We start from the raw sequence: 24,109 nt of genomic DNA on the forward strand, positions 1-24,109 counted from the left end.
GAAGCTGGTATCAGTCAAAAACTTGGTGATTAAAAACTGTTAGATTATCATAAAACCCAACTGGTTCATTAAAATGAAAATCTGTTGTCCCTACCTGCTGTAGCCTATTTGGTGACTCAAGGGTCATATCAATGTAGTTGACTCTGAACTATTCCCTTGAATGCCTTTAGTAAGTCATTCAGTTGTCGATGTCATTGTTTTTTATTCCTGTGTTTTTAAAAACTAGTGACTGAAATGTGAAAGAACCGATTTAAAAACAAGTATTTGTAAGAATGACTGCAGTTTTGAATGCAAGTGACCTGGTACCCATGGCAGGCATTGTAAACAACTCTTCAAACAAGCAGTATGTGCAATTAAAATTATAGATATTCTGGATCTGGAATCTCAACTAATGTAACTCTTATTCACAACAAGAAGTTGATTGAGCTGTGGACTAGTGACAGTTGACCATGATAGAGTTTTTGTTTGCCAAAAACTGTGATTGGTTCTGTACTAGCTGATCAGTTTGGAGCTTGAAAAAAAAGATACAGAGAGAGAGAGAGAGAAAGAGAATTGTGCAGATCTTCTCACAGCCCAGAAGCTGCCTGTTCTCTGCAGTCGAAAACTCAGTTTAAACCTGAAGTGAACAGATTACTTTTCCAGCAGTTGTTGCCCAAAGATGTGATTTTTGAATTAATCAAAGACATTTTCCAGCTGAATTGGCTACTCTGTAGTTCTTACAAATTCGTAAAAGTGCAAGAGTAAGATATCCAAATAACAAGGGTCTGGCTAGCCAAAGGCAGATTACCTCATCATCACAACCAGAAAGCAAGGGTCACTTAACTGAATTCCCAGTTTTTATACCTCTACTAATAATCTATCTTCCCTATTTGTTTGTGTGTGTGTGTAAGGGGGTATTTATAGAGAATTAAAGTTTTAGTTGTAGTAGATTTATATTTGTTTACCTGTAGCTAAAATGTAATTACTTGTAATGAATCATAATTCTTGTTCAGTACAGGAACCTGGTCCATATTTTCTTTCAACCATGGTCTAAAAGTTGAACAAATTGGGGGACTATGTGTAATTAGAAAAAAAAAATTGTATGACTCTCTGAATGGTGTGACTTGATTTATGGCATGGGACCTCAATGAAGCATAACACAGCTGAACTAGTAAAAGTATTAAGAGATACAGGAGCAAGTCAATTGTAATGTAGGCTCATGATACAATTTGTCTTCAAGAAGGACTAATGAACGAAACATTTGGAGGTGTCCATGAAGGTTACAAACTGGTCCCATTATATAGAATTGGATTAAAACAGGGCTTCCCAATTTCTGGATTATAAATTTCAGTAAGGTCACCAGCAGAGGTTTTAGGGTCACAGCAATATCTACCATGGATGCAGGATGAAGCCTTGTTGGTTCCTTCATCACCTGCCACAGACCCAGTCCAGCAGATATGTCTTATAGGAATCAATCACCTTGGTCAGTAATGGCACTGCAAAGCCATTATTTATGGTGGACATTCACCTGAATCACATTCTGGCTCTTCCCCTCCATTGGTGCTCGACATGGAGGAGTACTGATTCTTCAACCAAGGAAGAGAAGTACCTTTCCATGTTTCACTCAATGCCATATGACCTCATGGGGCCTAGAGTCAATGTCGAAGACTTCCTGTGCAACTCCAACTGTACCCCTGTGAAACTCTAACTGTATACCATTCTCTATCACCTCTGTTAGGTCTGGCCTGCCAATGGGATGATGTTGTCTGGAGCACTGTTGTTATGGTATTATCCATGAGTATGTCAGACGTGATTAGTTTGTGAGACAACTCTCCAAATATTGGCACTAGGAGGTCTGTGCAGTGTTGACCGGACTGTGTTTGGCATTGTTATTTCCGGTGGCCAGATCAGTGACCAGTAGTCCACATAGTTTCGTTCTTTTTGAGAGTTTTTAGCAGTTTTCATATTTATGAGTGGCTGGCTAAGCTATTTCAGGGGCTAGGAGAAACTGAGGACTACAGATGCTGGAGATCAGAGTCAAAAAGTGTAATGCTGGAAAAGCAGTCAGTCGGCATTCAACGAGCAGGAAAGTCAATGTTTCAAGCATAAGCTCTTCATCAGGAATGAATTAACAAAGTTAATCAGTAACAAAGGCAGATTCATATCCAATTCCACTATTGGAGGTTTGTATTGAGAGGATTAGACAAGCACATTTTGCGATAAAATTTAACTTACTAAAAGAATATTGACAAGTTCCACTGATTGATACAGCGAAAGAAATATCAGTTTTGTAAATCCAGATGGAATTTATCTCTGTAAAGTCATGCTGTTTGGACAGAAAACTCTACCAGTTTTTCAACATTTAACCAATAAGGTATCTGAAGGATTATGCAACTATACTTTATATTCAAATATCTTTCATCTAAACCTGGGAGGAATATATTCAATGACAGAATTTTTTTTTGATTGGTTACAAAGAGTCAATTTAGACATAAATTTGGCACAATGACCTTATTAGGGCCATAGTATGAGTCAAGGCCAAGGAGTATGTGTAGAAACAAAAATGAGAGCTTTTGTATTTTTCCTTGCCTAAGACAAAATGAAAGGTTTTGTGACACATTAGCATGAGTGAGTTTTATTGAAGACTTGTTCTGAATGTGAGCACTGTGGTGGCTCCTTTGACAAGTTTTTTGAAAGAAGGCAAGAAACTGGATTTCTCCCTCCTGTTCAGCAGTGACAGATGGCTACCTGGCAGGTCTGCCAAAATACCAAACATCTGGGAGTACATATGTCTATCCCCATTTGTTAACCGCTCCATCAAAGTTCCCTCTGACTGAGCTTATCCACCATCTCATCCATTGGTGAGCTGGTACATTTGCTATCACTCCCCCATGCCTACAGTTTACTTGTGTCTGGTAATTCAGCACATGCCAATCCAATCTGTATCCATGCCTTTGTGATTCACACTCACAGCTGTTGAGCATTGTACTTACCCATTAATTGCACAATCCCTTACCCTTACCCCATTGCTATTTCAGCACCCAGTTGAATGGCTCCCTGTAACATTGTGCTGTGTTCATGCTCATTCATCCTCCATGCTACATGGATTTTAAGAACCCCATAGTTATTGGACAATTGCAGGAGCTGAGACTCCTCAAATGTTATCCATGTGGTCCCATAGCTGCCTGATCTACAGTGACAGTTATGTAGACAGGCCAACAAGGGGCGAAGCCACATTAGATTTGGTACTGGGTAATGAGTCCAGCCAGGTGTTAGACTTGGAAGTAGGTGAGCACTTTGGTGATAGCGATCACAATTCTGTTATATCTATTTTAGTGATAGAAAGGGATAGGTGTATACCACTGGGAAAGAGTTACAGCTGGGGAAAGGCAATTACGATGTGATTAGGCAAGATTTAGGAAGCATAGGATGGGGAAGAAAACTGCAGGGGATGGGCAGAAATGTAGAACTTATTCAATGAAAAGCCCCTGAGTGTCCTAGATAAGTATGTACCTGTCAGGCAGGGAGGAAGCTATAGAGCGCGGGAGCCGTAGTTTATGAAGGAAGTGGAATCTCTGGTCAAGAGGAAGAAGAAGGCTTATGTTAGGATGAGATGTGAAGGCTCAGTTAGGGTGCTTCAGGGTTACAAGGTAGCCAGGAAAGACCTAAAGAGAGAGCTCAGAAGAGCCAGGAGGAGACATGAGAAGTTGTTGGCGAATAGGATCAGGGTAAACCCTAAGGCTTCCTATAGGTATTTAAGGAATAAAAGAATGATGAAAGTAAGATGATGGCCAATCAAGGATAGTAGTGGGAAGTTGTGTGCGGAGTCAGAGGAGACAGGGGAAGCACTAAATGAATATTTTTCAACAGTATTCACTCTAGAAAACGACAATGTTGTCGAGAAGAATATTGAGATACAGGCTACTAGTCTAGGTGGGATTGAGGTTCACAAGGAAGAGGTATTAGAAATCCTGGAGAGTGTGAAAATAGATAAGTCCCCCGGGCCGGATGGGATTTATCCTAGGATCCTCTGGGAAGCCAGAAAGGAGATTGCCGAGCCTTTGGCATTGATCTTTAAATTGTCATTGTCTACAGGAATAGTGCCAGAAGACTGGAGGATAGCAAATGTGGTTCCCCTGTTCAAGAAGGGGAGTAGAGACAACCCTGGTAATTATAGACCAGTGAGCCTTCCTTCAGTTGTTGGTAAAGTGTTGGAAAAGGTTATAAGAGATAGGATTTATAATCATCTAGAAAAGAATAATTTGATTAGGGACAGTCAGCACGGTTTTGTGAAGGGTAGGTCGTGCCTCACAAACCTTATTGAGTTCTTTGAGAAGGTGACCAAACAGGTAGATGAGAGTAAACCAGTTGATGTGGTGTATCTGTTTAGGAATGTTTAGGAATGGAATTGTGGGAGATATAGCAGTTTGGATCAGTAATTGGCTTGCTGACAGAAGGCAGAGGGTGGTGGTTGATGGGAAATGTTCATCCTGGAGTCCAGTTACTAGTGGTGTACCGCAAGGGTCGGTGTTGGGTCCACTGCTGTTCATCATTTTTATAAACAACCTGGATGAGGGCGTAGAAGGGTGGGTTAGTAAATTTGCCGACGACACTAAGGTCGGTGGAGTTGTGGATAGTGACGAAGGATGTTGTAGGTTACAGAGAGACATAGGTAAGCTGCAGAGCTGGGCTGAGAGGTGGCAAATGGAGTTTAATGCGGACAAGTGTGAGTGATTCACTTTGGTCGGAGTAACCGGAATGCAAAGTACTGGGCTAATGGTAAGATTCTTGGTAGTGTCGATGAGCAGAGAGGTCTCGGTGTCCAGGTGCACAGATCCTTGAAAGTTGTCACCCAGGTTGACAGGGTTGTTAAGAAGGCATACAGTGTTTTAGCTTTTATTAATAGAGGGATCGAGTTCCGGAACCACGAGGTTATGCTACAACTGTACAAAATTCTGGTGCAGCCGCACTTGGAGTATTATGTACAGTTCTGGTCACCACATTATAAGAAGGATGTGGAAACTTTGGAAAAGGTGCAGAGGAGATTTACTAGGATGGTATGGAGGGAAGGTTTTACAAGGAAAGGCTGAGGGACTTGAGGCTGTTTTCGTTAGAGAGAAGAAGGTTGAGAGGTGACTTAATAGAGACATAAAAGATAATCAGAGGGTTAGATAGAGTCGATAGGGAGAGCCTTTTTCCAAGTATGGTAACAGCAAGCACGCGGGGGCATAGCTTTAAATTGAGGGGTGATAGATATAGGACAGATATCAGAGGTAGTTTCTTTACTCAGAGAGTAGTAAGGTATGGAATGTTTTGCCTGCAATGGTAGTAGATTTGCCAACTTTAAGTACATTTAAGTCGTCATTGGACAAGCATATAAACGTACATAGAATAATGTAGGTTAGATGGGCTTCAGATTGGTATGACAGGTCGGCGCAAGATCGAGGGCCGAAGGGCCTGTACTGCGCTGTAATGTTCTATGTTCTATGTTCTATATTCTATATTCTATGACATGCTCCTGTCTCTGATCACAGATCAAATTTGAATGATCTAATCTGAGGGATGCGAATGCCTCCTGGAGCAAAGTGTCCAGATCACTAGCCCTCTCCCTGATGTGGCACAGTGTCTGCAGCTCAGGCTCCAGCTTCTCAACCTGGACCTGATGTTCCTCAAGCTGCAAGCATTTACTGCAGTGTGTTCACCTGGGTCACCTTGAAGTCTAGCAGCTCTCATATGCAGCAGCAATACACCACCCAACCTACCATCACAGTTATACTTTATTTAATTCATTAATGTATTACTCTGAAATTCCTGCTCTTTATAATTTATTATACCTACTTTTAAATTATTATTAAATTATATTTAACAAGCTATTTTTAAGAAAAGAAGAAAAAAAGTGCTGGAGGCCTAAACACAAATTGAAGGCTTCACTTTTATAAGAAAGATTAAAAATACTCTCAAGTCCTGCTCACCAATCAGATACTTTCTCTACTCATATCACATCATGAGTGAGCCAGCAAGTATGGGAGAGAAGAAGCAGCTCCTCCATTCAACATCCAGGGTGAGTTTTCTCGAATCAATTGCACTCATGGTTGAAATTTCCTGGGTATTTTCATGGCCACTGTGGGTGAATTCACCAGATCCAATTGCCTCCCCTTTTATTTTGACCACTGGTAAACACTGCTGCTGCATTAAACTGGTGGATGGAGTGCTGGAAGAGTGGCTGCTTTGATCTTGATGATGCCGAGCTTCTTGAGTTTTCAATTGGGCATCTGGTAGTACAGAACCTGAGTATAGATGAGAAAAAAAGGCATACTGTTGAAGCTATTCATCTTACAATTATCAGGACCAAATTATAAGAATACCAAATCTCAAAAGGAACAGCAATTTATTCTCCAGAGGAGAGTGCTGATTGATTGGCAAATGGATAGGTGATTGTTTGATTGCAATGGCATGGAGAATGCACCAGGAAACAATTAAGTGCCAAGTGTCAGTTTCTGTTGTTGGGAAACACTGATGTAGACAGTGTGCATAAGGTAAGAACTTAAAGTAATTGCTAAATGTTTTCAATTCTATACCGTGAATATACTGGAATTTGCAAGTTTTAAAGGAAAATGTCCAATTTTATTTTGGACCCTGGTACATTAGACCCTTGTGCATCAGGCCATACCTTCAAAAGAATAAATTTGAAAACATATGTTTTGTCAATCTAAGGTTTACTCTCAATTCTTTCTTTGTAATGCTCCAATGCTTTGCGATGTTTTATTACATGAAAGGCATTACAAAATTGTTGTTGAATCACTTGCTTTAATTAAAAAAATCAAAGACACACAAGAGGACAGACAGTATTAGTTGATAGCGTGGAAGTCAATTGCTGTTTCAGGTGTAAAGTTTCTTTAAATGTAATTTATTCAAATGGATAAAGGAAAGGCCAAAGACGAACATACACCAATATAAAGATGCTGACGTCGGTGCTCCAGTTTTAAAGGGCTGCAGAACAGAGCGTCCCTCCAAATTAACCTTTGAGCTTTCCACTCTGCGAATGATTTCAAACTTCTGGATTGAACAATGCAGTGGGCCAGATAATTGTTTGTAGTCAGGGATGGAATCAGGTTAAATAAACCTTTTCTAAACCCCTTGAAGGCCTGCAGGCTTTGAATTTATGGAAGATCCCTTTACAGCTGCTGTGTTTGGTTAAAAAAAAGCTATGATCTAAGCCCTGAACTTTTCTCTTTTATTTCTAACTGACTTAAAATTGCAGCACAGGCTTATTTGGAAATCCAATGCTTGGTCTGGTGAAGGCTTGACCTTTTTATTTGAGCCTGCCTTAAAGAACAAACTTCATACAAAAGTGTTCTGCACTTTTCTGGGCCTAACAGTCCACTGGAATGTAACCTATTTGCACGTGGGTGCAGCAGACACAGCTGCGTTACTCAGCTCCACTCATGGCATCTTCCAAAATGAGCAGCTACTTGAAAATAATGAGAACCAAAAGGTTAGACTGGTGAATATAGAATTCAACTGCTTGGCTGTGCAGGCAGGCAGAGGGCTCAGCCCACACGTAATCAGAAAATCTGCACTGGCATTTTGCTGGTGTTCCTTTTGCTGCCAGTGACGATGTTGGCTCTAAGGAACAATTGCTTCTTTGCCCCTCTGGTGACAATTGTGCCACTTTATATACATCACAGCACTACACTCACATCAGGGCAAAACTAAATTATAGAGGCTGGTTAAACCTTGTTTCACACTCCATCAGCCAAACCTAAGACATTGTGATTACATTAAGCATTGAATTTTCCATAGGAATTGCAATTAGAATGAATTACTGCCAGGAAACTGTAAATAATTTGCAACATAGTCTAGAATTGAAGAAAACTCCATACTGAAAACCTATTGCACCATTTCTGTGCTAAATCAAGTAAAGCAGAAGTTACTAAAATGTTACAAAAAATGGCACTGTTGATAGGGAGGGGTGACATGGGTGGAAGGAGGTACGTAAAGCATAAACATCAGTGTTGAGTTATTGGATTGAATGGCCTTTTTGTGTTGTAAAATTCTGTGTAAAACCAAAATAGCAATAAAGAAACAAATTTGACAGATCAGTTAATGACTACTCAGTTTTGCCAACTATTAAGGTGAAATATTTAGTCTGGAAATATTCAATATTATTAAAGTAGAAGTGGAAAAAATGAATTGACAGGCACAGGAGCTATAAAAGATCTTCAAAAACCGGTGTTTCTGTTATTTGGCAATAGGTGCCTGTGAAGAATAATAATTTTGAAGGTATTCTCTGATAGTTATCTGTGATTCATCTAACCATGTTTGGTCACAGAAATAATATGTTCCGTAAACTGAAACTTGACTTACCGAAAGAGGTGGAAAAATAAACAAATCAATATTTGCCAACACTATGTGACCATAAAATAAATGTGGTATGAATAACTTTCTAAATTATTGGATTTAACTGAAGTATGTGAAAATGTGTCAAGTATGCAATCTTCAGTTACTATTAGTTATAATGATATATAAATACCTAATGTGGAAATGGGAATAAACTCAATATTATGAAGGAATTACCTTGTCTGGCTGTATATATGTACACATCATTATGGACAGATGTTGGTGTCCTCAGTTGTTATCTTACATGGATTGTAATAGTACTGGATTTGGAGCCCTAATGTTATAAATTCATGGGAGTGGACATAATGGTGCTAAATGTCCCATTGCATTGAATAAAGATAATGAAAATATCATCCCTCCTGCATACCTATTCGAGATACCACTGCCACAGTATGACAAAAATTAGATAAATGGAATCCACATTAATTGACTAGAAAGTGTAGTCCTCTGTGGCTGTTTGAAAATTTGTCTTATATTAAATAGTTTACAGCCCGTTTTCTCTGAAGACTATGAAAAATCAAGATTTTAGTTGCGTCACAAGTCTTGAACTATGATTATTTTTGGAATCGCCTTCTCTCTCATTGAAAATGATTGGAAGTTTTGTATTGAGATCCTAAAATCCAATGCATCATTTGAACTGAGGCTGGGTGGCAATTCTGCTCACCTACAGAGCCCCAGCTGTATACTACTAGATCAGCTGCCTTAAATAGAAAAATATGCAGAATTTGTACACATATCTTGTAAAACCTCCGATACGCTCAGAATGAAGAGAGAAAAGCATTTTGGAGGTGGAATTTAGGTCAGAATCAGGAGCGTGAAAACCATTGTTACAAATGATAATATTTATGGACAGCAGTCTTAGCCTCTAATATCCAGAAACCAATTTTACTGAAATTTACTAAGAAACTTATAAAGTTGCATTCACATCTTAAATATTTTTGAGAGCAACAGGGTATGGCAAGGCAAATGTATCTGTGGCCAGCAACGTAAAATGGTTATTGGTTGAAATGGTATTTCTGCATTGCAGCTGATCAATACTTTTATGTGTATCTTTTATCTTCTGTTGATATGATGAAATCACATGATGTTCCTTATATTCATTTTAATTATGCCCATCGAATATCTCATTTTAAAGGTCCAATGGAAGACAAGAAGTAGAATAGAGAACAGGCACTCAGAACATCAAATCCCTCCAATTTATATTGCTCTGATATTTTAAGAACTTCCAGAAAAGAGCTGCAACTGGGCTTATATCTGTACAGTGCAAGGACAACATAGAAATGGAATAGCATAGGGTTGTTGAAATGGGGATGCCCTTGATCTCTCTTTCTCTTATCTCCTATGGTGAAAGAGCAGCTACAAATAGGGAGCCCAAAGTATTTGACAGTTTCCCTTCCATCTGGGAATCCCTTGGATGACTGGGTCTTTGGAAACCAAGGAAGCCTAATATTGAGATGTACACTGTTGTTTCGGCAGTTCCTGTCTAACCTTTGCCTCTTGGGCTGCTTTCTGCTTGGTATTTCCAATAGCGCCCTGATGTCTCCAAGACCCAATGGCCAGGTTGAAATCACTAGCATCTCAAGCATCAGGACTCCCATCCTTATTTCTCATCAAGGCTCTACAAATATAGAAGACTTTGTTTTGGGGCTATGTTTAAGGTTAGGCATTTTCAAATCTGGTCAGATGGAGTTCTTTATCTGCCAAACAAGGAGATGAGCCATGAGCAACAGCATATTTGAGAAAAATTTTAAAAATGCCGAAACAATGAAATTATTTCCTTTTTACCTTTTGAGTTTCTTTTTCTTTTTAGCTCTTGAAGTTACCATCCAGTTGTAGTCTCCATTCCATTTGTCTCCTGAAGACTGAAATTAACCAAAGGTGTCATTCACTTTTCATGAGTCTGCATGTTGCATCTACCCACAGAGAACATGTCACAAAGCTGCTCCTTTTTTCTAAAAGGTGTTCCTTTTCTCAAGGATACGACGTCCTTGGGTTTTTTCAGAGGGGTCATAAACAGACCAAATTGGCTGCTTTGGTACAAAGATAAAAGGGTATTGAGAGGCATTTTTGTTTATACATAAACAGATGAGACTTTAGGCCAAAGCTTTTAAGATTTTATAAGTAAGCTGTATCATGAAAGGAGAGTGGCCAGTCCTGGAAACTGAAGTTGAGTTACCGGGAGTTGGTCACTCCTAAGGCTCAGGACAAGGATAAATGGGTTACAGTTAGGGGGAGGAAAGGGGACAGTCAGACAGTGCAGAGATCCCCTGTGGACATTCCCGTCAGCAATAAGTATACTGTTTTGGATACTGCTGGGGGGGATGACCTACCAGAGGAAAGCCATAGCAGTCAGTTCTCTGGCACTGAGCCTGACACTGTGGCAAAGAAGGGAAGGGGGCAGAATAGAAAAGTACTCGTGGTAGGGGACTCGATAGTTAGGGGAATCGACGGGAGATTTTGTGGTCAGGATCGGGATTCCCGGAAGGTATGTTGCCTTCCTGGTGCCAGGGTCCGGGACCTCTCCGATTGGGTGTATAAAGTTCTAAAAGGGGAGGGCGAACAACCAGAAATCTTGTTACATAGTGGCACTAATGGTATAGCCAGGAAAAGGATCGAAGATATAAAAAGTGATTTCAGGGAGTTAGGATGGAAGCTGCAAAGCAGGATGAACAGAGTAGTGTTCTCTAGTTTACTACGGGTGCCACAAGATAGCAAGACGAGGAACAGGGAGCGAGTGCAGCTTAATACGTGGCTGCGCAGCTGGTGTAGGAGGGAGGGCTTCAGATATGTAGATAATTGGGTTGCCCTCTGGGGAAGGTGGGACCTGTACAAGAAGGACGGGTTGCATCTGAACTGGAAGGGGACCAATATCCTGGGTGGAAGGTTTGCTCGAGTAGTTCGAGAGGGTTTAAACTAGTATGGCAAGGGGTGGGAACCTGAGCTGTATACCAGAGGTGAGAGTTGATGCAGATGAGGCAATAGCAAGAGGTAGACCAGCTAGTGGGAAGGATTTTCCTGGCAAGGAACCAAGGTATCAGTTAAAGTGTGTTTGCTTTAACGCAAGGAGTATCAGGAATAAATGTGACAAACTTAGAGCATGGATCAGTACCTGGTGCTATGATGTTGTGGCCATAACAGAGACATGGGTTTCTCAGGGGCAGGAATGGTTGCTGGATGTTCCAGGGTTTAGAGCATTTAAAAAGAATAGGGAGGGGGGGAAAAAGAGGAGGGGGTGTAGCACTACTAATCAGAGAGGGTATCACAGCTACAGAAGCTTCCATTGTCGAGGAAGATCTGCCTACCGAGTCAGTATGGGTGGAAATTAGGAACAGCAAGGAGCAGTCACCTCTTTAGGGGTTTACTACAGGCCCCCCAATAGCAGCAGGGAGATGGAAGAAAGCATAGGTCGGCAGATTTTGGAAAAGTGTGGACGTAGTAGGGTTGTTGTAATGGGTGACTTTAACTTTCCCAATATTGATTGGAACCTCCTTCGAGCAGAAGATTTGAATGGAGCTGTTTTTGTAAGGTGTCTTCAGGAAGGTTTCCTAACTCAGTACGTTGACAGGCCAACGAGGGGAGAGGCCATTCTAGACTTAGTGCTCGGAAACGAGCCAGGGCAGGTATCAGATCTTGTGGTGGGAGAGCATTTTGGTGATAGTGACCACAACTGCCTCACATTCGACATAGCTATGGAGAAGGAGAGGATTAGGCAAAATGGGAGGATATTTAATTGGGGAAGAGGAAACTATGATGTAATTAGACATGAGTTAGGAAGCATGGATTGGGAGCAATTGTTCCATGGTAAAGGCACTATAGACATGTGGAGACTGTTTAAGGAACAGTTGTTGCAAGTGATGAATAAATATGTCCCTCTGAGACAGGCAAGAAGTGGTAAGATAAAGGAACCTTGGATGACGAGAGCGATGGAGCTTCTTGTCAAAAGGAAAAAGGTAGCCTACATAAGATGGAGGAAGCTAGGGTCAAGCTCAGCTCTACAGGATTACAGGCAGGTGAGGAAGGAGCTTAAAAATGGTCTGAGGAGAGCCAGGAGGGGGCACAAGAAAGACTTGGCAGAACGGATTAGGGAGAACACAAAATCTTTTTACACTTATCTGAGGAATAAGAGAATGGTCAAAGAAAGAGTAGGGCCGATCAGGGATAGCATAGGGAATTTGTGTGTGGAGTCTGAGGAGGTAGGGGAAGCCCTAAATGAGTTTTTTGCTTCTGTCTTTATGAAAGAAACGAACTTTGTAGTGAATGAAACCTTTGAAGAGCAGGTGTGCATGCTGAAATGGATAGAGATAGAGGAAGCTGATGTGCTGAAATTTTTGTCAAACATTAAGATTGACAAGTCGCCAGGCCCGGACCAGATTTGTCCTCGGCTGCTTTGAGAAGTGAGAAATGCAATTGCTTCACCACTTGCGAAGATCTTTTCATCCTCGCTTTCTACTGGAGTCGTACCTGAGGACTGGAGAGAGGCAAATGTAATTCCTCTCTTCAAAAAAGGAAATAGGGAAATCCCCGGCAATTACAGACCAGTAAGTCTCACGTCTGTTGTCTGCAAGGTGTTAGAAAGGATTCTGAGGGATAGGATTTATGACCATCTGGAAGAGCATGGCTTGATTAAATGCAGTCAACACGGCTTTGTGAGGGGCAGGTCATGCCTCACAAACCTTATCGAGTTCTTTGAGGATGTGACTAGAAAAGTTGATGAGGATCGAGCTGCGGATGTGGTGTATATGGACTTCAGCAAGGCATTTGATAAGGTTCCCCATGGTAGGCTTATTCCGAAGTTAGGAGGAATGGGATTCAGGGGAACATAGCTGTCTGGATACAGAATTGGCTGGCCAACAGAAGACAGCAAGTGGTAGTAGAAGGAAAATATTCTGCCTGGAAGTCTGTGGTGAGTGGTGTTCCACAGGGCTCTGTCCTTGGGCCTCTATTGTTTGTAATTTTTATTAATGACTTGGATGAGGGGATCGAAGGATGGGTCAGCAAGTTTGCAGATGACACAAAGGTTGGAGGTGTCATTGACAGTATAGAGGGCTGTTGTAGGCTGCAGCGGGACATTGACAGGATGCAGAGATGGGCTGAGAGGTGGCAGATGGAGTTCAACCTGGATAAATGTGAGGTGATGCATTTTGGAAGGTCAAATTTGAAAGCTGAGTACAGGATTAAGGATAGGATTCTTGGCAGTGTGGAGGAACAGAGGGATCTTGGGGTGCAGGTACATAGATCCCTTAAAATGGCCACCCAAGTGGACAGGGTTGTTAAGAAAGCATATGGTGTTTTGGCTTTCATTAACAGGGAGATTGAGTTTAAGAGTCGTGACATCTTGTTGCACTCTATAAAACTTTGGTTAGACCGCACTTGGAATACTGCATCCAGTTCTGGTCGCCCTATTATAACAAAGATGTGGATGCTTTGGAGAGGGTTCAGAGGAGGTTTACCAGGATGCTGCCTGGACTGGAGGGCTTATCTTATGAGGAGAGGTTGACTGAGCTCGGACTTTTTTCATTGGAGAAAAGGAGGAGAAGAGGGGACCTAATTGAGGTATACAAGATAATGAAAGGCATAGATAGAGACTATTTCCCAGGGCAGAAGTGACTAACACGAGGGGTCATAGTTTTAAGCTGGTTGGAGGAAAGTATAGAGGGGATGTCAGAGGCGGGTTCTTTACACAGAGAGTTGTGAGAGCATGGAATGCGTTGCCAGCAGCAGTTGTGGAGGCAGGGTCATTGGGGACATTTAAGAGACTCCTGGAAATTCATATGGTCACAGAAATTTGAGGGTGCATACATGAGGATCAGTGGTCGGCACAACATCGTGGGCTGAAGGGCCTGTTCTGTGCTGTGCTGTTCTATGTTCTATGTTCTATCTATGTTCTAAGTTAGAGTCAGTGCAGCAGTGGGCTGTGTGAAAACAGGCTGCTAGACTCTCTTTCCTTCTGCCCTTCTAACTTTGACATGTAAGCCTTTGTTTCATTTTTACTGTGTTAAGGGGTTTGCTCATTGGGACTGTTGTATATATTCGGGACAACATAATGAAGTCTAGTTTGGGATAGTCTGAGTTCTGTGAGTATTCTGTTCTTTGTGTTGCATTGTGTAATTTTGTGAATAAATGTTTGTCTGTTTTAAAACCTCAGGAGTCAACCTAGCTAACTTAGTCCAGGTAATTTTCACTGTACATTTACCGAAACAAATTGCAAAGTTATAGTCTGGGCTGCCTGCTTAGGAATGTTTTGAGTGGTCTGGCCTAGTCCATAACAAACAGCACAACCTTGTTCTGACGCTGATTACTATCCAATCTTCATTCAACATCTGTACACATGCTATTCTACCATCAATCACTAAATAATGAGTAGGAGTCATCCTGCTTTCCCTTCCCTAACTCAGAGATTATCCTGTTGTGGCTTATATCACATGTTTTTCATAGGATTGAAAGAGGGGCAATCTACAAAGTGTTCAACAAATGTTTTGGTTTGTTTGACAAACAGTTGGAAAATATTATTTCATGCACCATTACATCAGATACTCGGTCAGTGTGATATTTGCATATTGTAGTGGAGACAATGTTTGGCTTTTTCGTTTTCCATCCTACACTGTGAATTCAGAGCACAAGCCTTTATTTTCAATCGCGGTAGGCTATGTGTGTTTGGTGAGGCCTAGGGCAATTCACATAGCAAGGCCTGGAAAGCTTAAATAGCTTGGTCACCACTTAAGTATTCAAACATGGACTTCTGAACCAACCATTTCACTGGTAGGAATCTAGCACCTGAGACCCACGCAATGGCTCCCAGCAGCCCTGTGGCCCTATTGTTGAGAAATGATTGGATTCTGGGGAGGGACAAAAGCCTAAAAGCAGCAGCCCATTTGCAATCTGAATAATCTGTTTCTGCGCATGTCGGCTTACAGGGGAGAGCAGTCAGTCACTGCCTTTCCCCCTTCCACACTAGCAACCTCTGCCTACTCTTTCATTATTATACAGCCAAAGGTTTCTGCAGGTGTTTATTTTATTAAGGTAGAATTGATGGGTTTATACCAGCCAGGCCATTACAAGTATCCTTGAGGAGGCTTCGGAAACACATGCCGGTTTGGTGAAGACCATGCCAGTGGAACTTGCGTTGGCAGTGAGCTACTGTTTGCTGAGGATCAGATTACAATCTAAAAGAAGAGGAGCTGAAGTTCTTCAGGAGGAAAACTGAATTTTTGAAGACTTTGTGACTGAGATAGATGGTATATCTTCTGAATGCATTGCCAAAACAATTCAAAAGAATAGTCCTAGTTGTATCTGCTATTTAAATAAAAATAGCTTCAGTTTCCTCTCATGGTCCAAAGATGTGTAGCTTAGGTGAACTGGCCATGCTAAGCTACCCCATAGTGTCCAGGGAAGTGCAGGCTAGGCAAATTAGCCATGGGAAATGTGGGGTTACAGGGATAGGGTGGGGGCTTGGTCTGGGTGGAATTCTGTTCGGAGCGTTGGTGTAAACTCAATGCACTAAATGGCCTCTTTCTGCATCGTACGGAATCTATGGTTCCATAATTCAATGAATAGTTTATGGTCAACCACAGTTTGCTCAGGAGTTCACGTTTAACTTATGTTAATTCTGGGTTTCTGACTACAAGGCGTTAACGGAGAGACTATAATTGTTTACTCTTCCAGAGTGTGTTTTGAAGAAGGGTCACTGAAAAGTTAAGTCTGTTTTCTCTCCACAGGTCCTGCCAGATCTGCTGAACTTCTCCAGCAATTTCTGTTTTAGTTTCAGATTTCCAACTTCCAGTTCTTTCTGTTATTTTATTGTTTGTGTAGCTTTATTGTAGAATGAAAATTCTTTTGAACAAACCATGGAATTTTGTAGTTTTCACTTTCAGTAATTAACAGTGATTTTGAATTCTTCTCAAAACAAAAGCGATACAATGTAAACAACTGGTGAAATTTGTAAACAAATGAAAGTTAACAAGGAGAATTGTGAAATAGTACATTTTGGTAGGAAGAACAAAGAAAGGGTTTATAAAATAAAGGCTACAATTGTCAAGTAGTTGCAGATGCAAAGGGACCTGGAGCTATATAAGTCGAAAATATTGTAGTTGGATGAGAATATAATTAATACGCATATGGAATGCGTATCAATAAAGGCAAAGAGTGATCCTCAGGAAATAGCAGTTCACCTCTACAAAGTTCAGGTTTGCCCTCAACTGGCACGAGACTTTAGGAAGGATGTGCAGACATTAGAGAAAGCACTGAAGGGATTTGTTAGAATGGGTCTAAGGTTGAGAGACTTTGGTCAAGTGAATAGACTGGAGAAATAGGGGCTGTTCTTCAAGAGAGAAGGTTGAGATGAAATTTGATAGAAGAATTCAAAATTATGAGTGGCCCATACAGAATTCATGTGGAGAAACTGTTCCTATTGGCGAAACAATTAAGAACCAGAAGACACTGATTTAAGCTTATTGACAAAAAGAAATACAGTGACATGCTAAAAAATCATTTTACATTTCGGAGCGGGAGTGCATTCCCTGAGAGCTTCATACAGGGAGCTTCAGCTTTCAAAACAAAAATGAATAACCATGTCAATAGAAAAAAAAATGCAGTTTGAGGAATGGCTCCAACTGAATTGCTCTTGTAGAGAGCCTAACTTGAAATTATGGGCAGAATAGCTACCATCTATGTTTTCTTTTATTCATTCCTGGGTTGTGTGCATTGCTAATTGAGCCAGCATATATTGCTCATTTCTATTTGTCACTTAGAAGATGCTGGTGAGTTGCCTTCTTGAATTGTTGCAGTCTATCTAGGGTAGATAAACTCACAATATAGTCAGGGAGGGAGTTCCAGGATTTTAAGCCAGTGACACCAAAGGAATGTTGATATATTTCCAGGTCAAGCTGGTGACTGGTTTAACAAGGAGCTTGTAGGTGGTGGTGTGCCTATGTATCTGCTACCGTTGACCCTCTTGATGATAGTGGTCATGGGTTTGGAAGATGCTGTCTAAGAAGCCGAACCATTTTGTGATTTTATGACAGTTGAACCAACTGTTTGTTCCTCAGCAGCTTTGAACACCTGGGCCCTAACATGAATCTCCTGCTGGGATCTATACCTCCTTTCAGCCGTGTGGTATTTTTCCAAATGACATCTCCTGGAATGTTTTGGTATTTGCCACCTCTACAAGTATGTAGTACTAGATGAGGATTGTTTGAGGTCATTCCCTGCCACTAATCCCCTTTCGTCTTTGTTTCATGGTGGGCCCATCCAACACAAATGATGAATGGTAGAGGATGCATCACATTAGAATACCTATAGAGGATACACCTTCCTTGACTCATAAGAAGGTTTATTGCATGATACCACTAAGTACAACACTTGGCCAGGCATAATTACTTGGACCTCAGGAATATGATACATATACAATGACTCCCTCTAAAGTTGATCTCTTTGGGCAGAATCTTCCCAGCCCCTGAACAATATCCACTAAGGTGAAAAAAGTTAGTGAAATTGGGTGAGATTTCCAACAAGGAGCTTCTTGATTTCATGAAGAAAATGTTACATTTTTCAACCAAGTGTTGAACAGAGAGATGAGATTCGGCCAGTGAGTGACCAGGTGCCCATTTATATGCGTTAGCGTGCATTAACATGTCAGTATTGTTTAATCTCACCTTACTAATATGCAGTTTCCCACTCTGCTACTTGTCAGATAGAAACTAGACCCTGACAGTTTCTGACATGGGAGTCAGAGCAGTTACCTGATGTCTTCAGCTCACTACTGAGTGTTCGTTGGACTATTTGATGCAGCACTGACCAGGATGGCAACCTTAGGCTAGACTGGCAGGATGTAATGTCATAGCCTCCTCAACCAGTCCTGGGAAGATGCTTCCTCTTCTTTGCAGCCGCCTATCCTCCAGGCCTGGTTTTCAAAGTGGGGTGCCAATTTCCTCTTGTCCATCATGCCCAGGGCAAATTACATGCACCATATAGGGGAGCTGTACACTGCCAGTGCTCGACTGGGTACACAATGGCCTTTTTAATATGGTGTCATGAACCCAGTGATGTCCCGGCAATGATGAACACTCATGCCGATAGAAAGTGAGACCATAAGATGAGCCCGAGGGATGTGGGACATACTTGGGATGACAGGCATTGCAGAGAGAAATCCTCCATGAAACTCGATGAAAATTGTACTTAGCTAATTTTTGGTAAAATGCAGCTTTTTGTCTTCATGCAGAGACTTGGTGTGACATCAATAGAATGGGTGTAGCCAATGTAACATGAACATTAACCCCTTCAGAGCCTTTAACTTGTATAACAAGCAGAATAAAATAAATGTTTAATTTTTCCACTCGTGGGAAATATCTCCCCAGCTGGAGTTGCTGTAACAGCCTGGAAAAGGGTTGACAGAAGTTATCACAGATTGGTTGGTGGGACATAATAGTTAGAGAAGCACCTTGAGTTAGAAGTGATGAAGCTTTAAACGATTATTTATTGATGACTCTGATCAGTCTCTGTTAACAATCAATCCACAAATATAGCCTTGTGAAAAATATTCATTCACTGCTATGTTATCAGTTTGCTGTGAATTATTCAGTGAATGAAATGATACTTGATTTGCTAGAGTTTAAAATAATGTGCTATTTGTTGCTTTACTATATTAGAAATCATTGGAAGCTTTGCTTTAGAGGTTTAAATACAAACTGCCAATATTTAAATAAAACAGAAAATGTTAACTGACACAGATTAGATGTGATTGACTAAAAAAGTAAAACAACATGAAAGAAAAAAATGTATTCACATAGTGAGTAGTTATGATCTATAATGCACAGCTTGAAAGGATAGAGGAGGCAAATTAATTTCTTTATATTCATTTGTGGGTATCGCTGACTGGCCAGCATTTATGGCCTGTCCTTTGTAGTCCTTGAGAAGGTGGTCAGGTGAGCTGCCTTCTTGAACTGCTGCAGTCCATTTGCCGTAGGTAGACTCACTATGCCATTAGGGAAGGAATTTCAGCATTTTGACCCAGCAACAGTGAAGGAATGGCGATGTATATCCAAGTCAGTGATAAGTGACTTGGAGGAAAACTTAAAGGTGGAGGTGTTCCCATTATTTGTTGCCCTTGTCCTTCTAGATGTAAGTGGTCATGGCTTTGGAAGATGCTGTCTGAAGATCTTTGGTGAAAGTCTGGAGTGCATCTTATAGATAGTACACATTGCTGCTACTGAGTGTCGTCGATACTGGGAGTGGATGCTTATAGATGCAATACCAATCATGCTGGCTGCTTTGTTCTGGATAGGGTCAAGCTTTTTGAGTGTTGTTGAAACTTCACCCATCTAGGGAAGTGGGGAGTATTCCATCACATTCCTGATTTGTGCCTTGTGGATGACGGACAGGCCTTGGGAGTCAGGAGTTCGGTTACTCACCGCAGTATTCCTACCCTCTGACCTACTCTTGTAGTCACTGTGTTTATCTGGCAAGTCCCATTGAGATACCTCGACACGGTCCTGTCCCCATTAGTCCAAGAACTCCCCACCTACGTTCGTGACACCACCCACGCCCTCCACCTCCTCCAGGATTTCCGCTTCCCCGGTCCCCAACGCCTCATCTTCACCATGGACATCCAATCCCTGTACACCTCCATCCCCCATCACGAAGGACTCAAAGCACTCCGCTTCTTCCTTTCCCGCCGTACCACCCAGTACCCTTCCACCGACACCCTCCTTCGACTGACCGAACTGGTCCTCACCCTGAACAACTTTTCTTTCCAATCCTCCCACTTTCTCCAAACAAAAGGAGTAGCCATGGGCACCCGCATGGGCCCCAGCTATGCCTGCCTCTTCGTAGGGTATGTGGAACAATCCATCTTCCGCAACTACACTGGCCCCACCCCCCATCTTTTTCTTCGCTACATTGATGACTGTATCGGCGCTACCTCGTGCTCCCACGAGGAGGTTGAACAGTTCATCCACTACACCAACACCTTCCACCCCGACCTCAAATTCACCTGGACAGTCTCGGACTCCTCCCTCCCCTTCCTAGACCTTTCTGTTTCTATCTCAGGCGACCGAATCAACACGGACATCTACTACAAACCTACCGACTCCCACAGCTACCTGGACTACACCTCCTCCCATCCTGCCCCCTGTAAAAACGCCATCCCATTCTCCCAATTCCTTCGTCTCCGCCGCATCTGCTCCCAGGAGGACCAGTTCAAAATACGTACAACACAGATGGCCTCCTTCTTCAAGGACCGCAATTTTCCCCCCCGACGTGGTCGACGGTGCCCTCCACCGCATCTCCTCCACTTCCCGCTCCTCCGCCCTTGAGCCCCGCCCCTCCAACCGCCACCAGGACAGAACCCCACTGGTCCTCACCTACCACCCCACCAACCTCCATGTACAGCGCATCATCCGCCGTCACTTCCGCCACCTCCAAACAGACCCCAGCACCAAGGATATATTTCCCTCCCCTCCCCTATCAGCTTTCCGTAGAGACCACTCCCTCCGCGACTCCCTTGTCAGATCCACACCCCCCACCGACCCAACCACCACTCCCGGCACCTTCCCTTGCAACCGCAGGAGGTGCAACACTTGCGCCCACACCTCCCCCCTCACTTCTCTCCAAGGCCCCAAGGGAAACTTCCATATCCGCCACAGATTCACCTGCACCTCCACCCACATCATCTACTGCATCCGCTGCAGCCGGTGTGGCCTCCTCTATATTGGGGAGACAGGCCGCCTACTTGCGGAGCGATTCAGGGAGCACCTCTGGGCCACCCGGACGAACCAACCCAACCAACCTGTGGCACAGCATTTCAACTCCCCCTCCCACTCCACCGAGGATATGCAGGTCATTGGACTCATCCACCGCCAAACCACAACAACCCGACGGTCGGAGGAGGAGCGTCTTATCTTCCGACTGGGAACCCTCCAACCGCAGGGGATGAACTTGGACTTCACCAGTTTCTTCATCCCCCCTCCCCCCACCTTGTCTCAGCCGGATCCTTCCAGCCCGGCACCGCCTTCCTGACCTGCAGTCTTCTTCTTGACCTCTCCGCCTCCACCCTACTCCGACCTATCACCCTCACCTTGACCTCTTTCCACCTATCACATTTCCAACTCCCCTCCTCCAAGTCCCTCCTCCCTACCTTTTATCTTCTCCTGCTGAACACTCTCTGCTCATTCCTGAAGAAGGGCCTGTGCCCGAAACGTCGAATCTCCTGTTCCCTGGATGCTGCCTGACCTGCTGTGCTGTTCCAGCAATAAAGTTTCAACTTTGATCTCCAGCATCTGCAGACCTCACTTTCTCCTCCATTGAGTTTCTGGTCAATGGTAGCCCACAAGGTGTTGATAGTGGGGGATTTGAGTGATGGTGACTCCATTGAATGTCAAGGGGTGGTGTTTAGATAGTCTCTTATTGGTCATACCCTGCCACTTGTGTGGCATGAATGTTACTTGCTACTTGTCAGCTTTCAAAGGGAACTTGTACACTATCGATATTGGAAGAGAAGTTTGGGTGAGTGAGGCTAGCTGCATTGCTTTTGCAGAGAGTCAGGGTGGACTCAACAGACCAAATGGTCTTTATTTTGTATTGTAACTATTCTATGGAATTTTTCCACAAGGATTTCATTGATATTTTCAGTGCTTGTTTAGGCTCACAATATTAATTCTTGAATAAAGTTCAATCGCATTTAATTAATATCAGTTTTATCATATTGCTAATTTTTTGCAATCTTTCATTGCACAGTCACTGAGTTTCCGCTGGGATATTGAAGAGTAGAACAACAATTTAAATAAGTGGTATAAAATAAAATGAACAGCTTTGTCGAAAGTTATCTGGCAAATGTGTTCAATCTTGATAATGTGGTTTAACATTGAGTAGGTATTATGGATGGTTTAAGAAACTGAATTTTGTGTGCTTAGATATTAGTACATGTTAAAACTTTGCGAAGATTAAATACTTTAGTCATCAGTTTGAATTCAATAGATTTGTATTCATCTCTTTTTAGCAGTTCAATGGTAATTTGTAGAGACACTGGGATCTATAACATCTCCATAAACGTTGTATAGATTTACTATTTGGTGTTGGAAATCCTGTTAGGTTGGACTCTTATCTATCACTACTACAAGATAATAGGCTGTGTCAGGTAAATAATAGCCAATAAGTACCACACAGAATGAGTACATCCCTCCATTAATTACATTTTTGATTTAATTTAATACCAAGAATATGTCAATGTGAGTTTTGGTCACTAGTTAAATATCTACTACAGAAATGTTCATAAAAATTTCTGTGAAAAATTCTTGAATAAAAATATTGTACCATAAAAACTGAACAAAGCAATTCTCCCCAAGTTGCAGAAGATTAACTACAGGGATACTCACGATTCTTCTGTTTTAAAATTTCATTTGGTGACTAACCAGTGTCAGGTGAATCAGCTTTAATCATGTATATTTATTTAATGGTTGCTATTTTAATCAAACAATTAGTATCATATTTAACAGCAGTAAATCATAATTTTGCTGCAATACAGTGGTTCAAAGGCAATACACAGTCCTAAATATGTAGATAATCATATTAAAATATAAAAAGAATAATTTCAGAAGGGCAACAAAAAATGTGCACTTTTATAATTAGTATTATTTGTCTCTATGGTGATTTCAATCCCTAAATCATATAATAGGGAGTGTACATAATTTGGTACTAAAAACTCATTACACTGCTTGCATTTTGTAATTGTTAAAATAAAATGCTGTGGGAGAATAATTTCTTAATCATACAATTATGCAATGATATGACACAAAATAAGATCATTCAGTCCATCTGTGCCAGTTTTTCAAAGGGCACACTAATTAGTTACACTCCCCTGTGTTTTTTCTCGTACCCCGCTATGCTTTTTTTTTCAAATACTTTGTAAGTCCAATTTTGAAGTCTATTATTGAATCTATTTCCCTCTTCCCAGTAGGCAGCACACTCCATTCTTTCACCACTTGTATAAAAAAATGCCCTGCATGCCGCCCTTGCTTCTTCTCACATTCAAACACATCATGTCTATATCCGACTAGTTTTTGAACTTTCAGCCATTGGAAACAGCTTCTCTTTATTTACTGCATCTCAACTTTTCATGATTATTATACACAATGATCAAATCTCTTCTTAGCTTTCTCCATTCTGAGAAGAACGCATTGTGCGTTTCAGTTTACTCCTGTAAATATAATCTTTTATCGCTGGAGTCACTCTACTTGATACATTCTGTGCCTCAAGTAAAGTTTCTCTGGCCAAAGTCATAGTCCCTCTTTTGCATTCTTGGACAGCATGCAGGAAAATGGTAGTCATATGATTGCCAATTTCTTTCTCACTTTCTTTTTCTATTCTTCCACGTTTGTGTATGTTTTAGCAATACAATGATAAGTTAGTGTATTTCTGAACTTTCCTTGTCCCTATTGGACGACCCAACCTCCCTCCTCCTCTCAACAGTCTAAAAATCTCAAATTATTTCATTCCCTGACTCATATTTCTCAGGACACCAAAGTCCGTAGCACATCCCTTTCTTTTACAATTTTCAGGCATTAAAAATCTAATCACCTCATTACGATTTTATTTCAATTAGTCTATCTGTCGTATGCAAAAATCCTCAGAATTGGTCTTATAATTCTCAATAAAAAAGTTAAAATGCTATTTTCATTAACAGAAGCACATTACCATGAATCTGATTAGGTTTGCATGACAAAAACTGCTGAATTCAAAC

The 24,109-nt window shown here is 41.6% G+C and overlaps 1 protein-coding gene across 1 annotated transcript; it reads left to right on the plus strand.

The window, feature by feature from the left end:
- The first annotated feature begins 5,983 nt into the window (after window positions 1-5,983).
- Window positions 5,984-11,296, plus strand: LOC148147295 (uncharacterized). Its single transcript, XM_087996135.1, has 2 exons — window positions 5,984-6,040; window positions 10,520-11,296. Exons 1-2 carry the CDS (start codon window positions 5,984-5,986, stop codon window positions 11,294-11,296), a joined length of 834 nt encoding a protein of 277 aa, XP_087852261.1.
- The last annotated feature ends 12,813 nt before the right edge of the window (window positions 11,297-24,109 follow it).

Source organism: Chiloscyllium plagiosum, unplaced genomic scaffold (assembly GCF_037043375.1).
Source record: "Chiloscyllium plagiosum isolate Xiang-an unplaced genomic scaffold, Cpla_swu_hap1 HiC_scaffold_17, whole genome shotgun sequence".
NCBI classification, from domain to species: Eukaryota; Metazoa; Chordata; class Chondrichthyes; order Orectolobiformes; family Hemiscylliidae; genus Chiloscyllium; species Chiloscyllium plagiosum.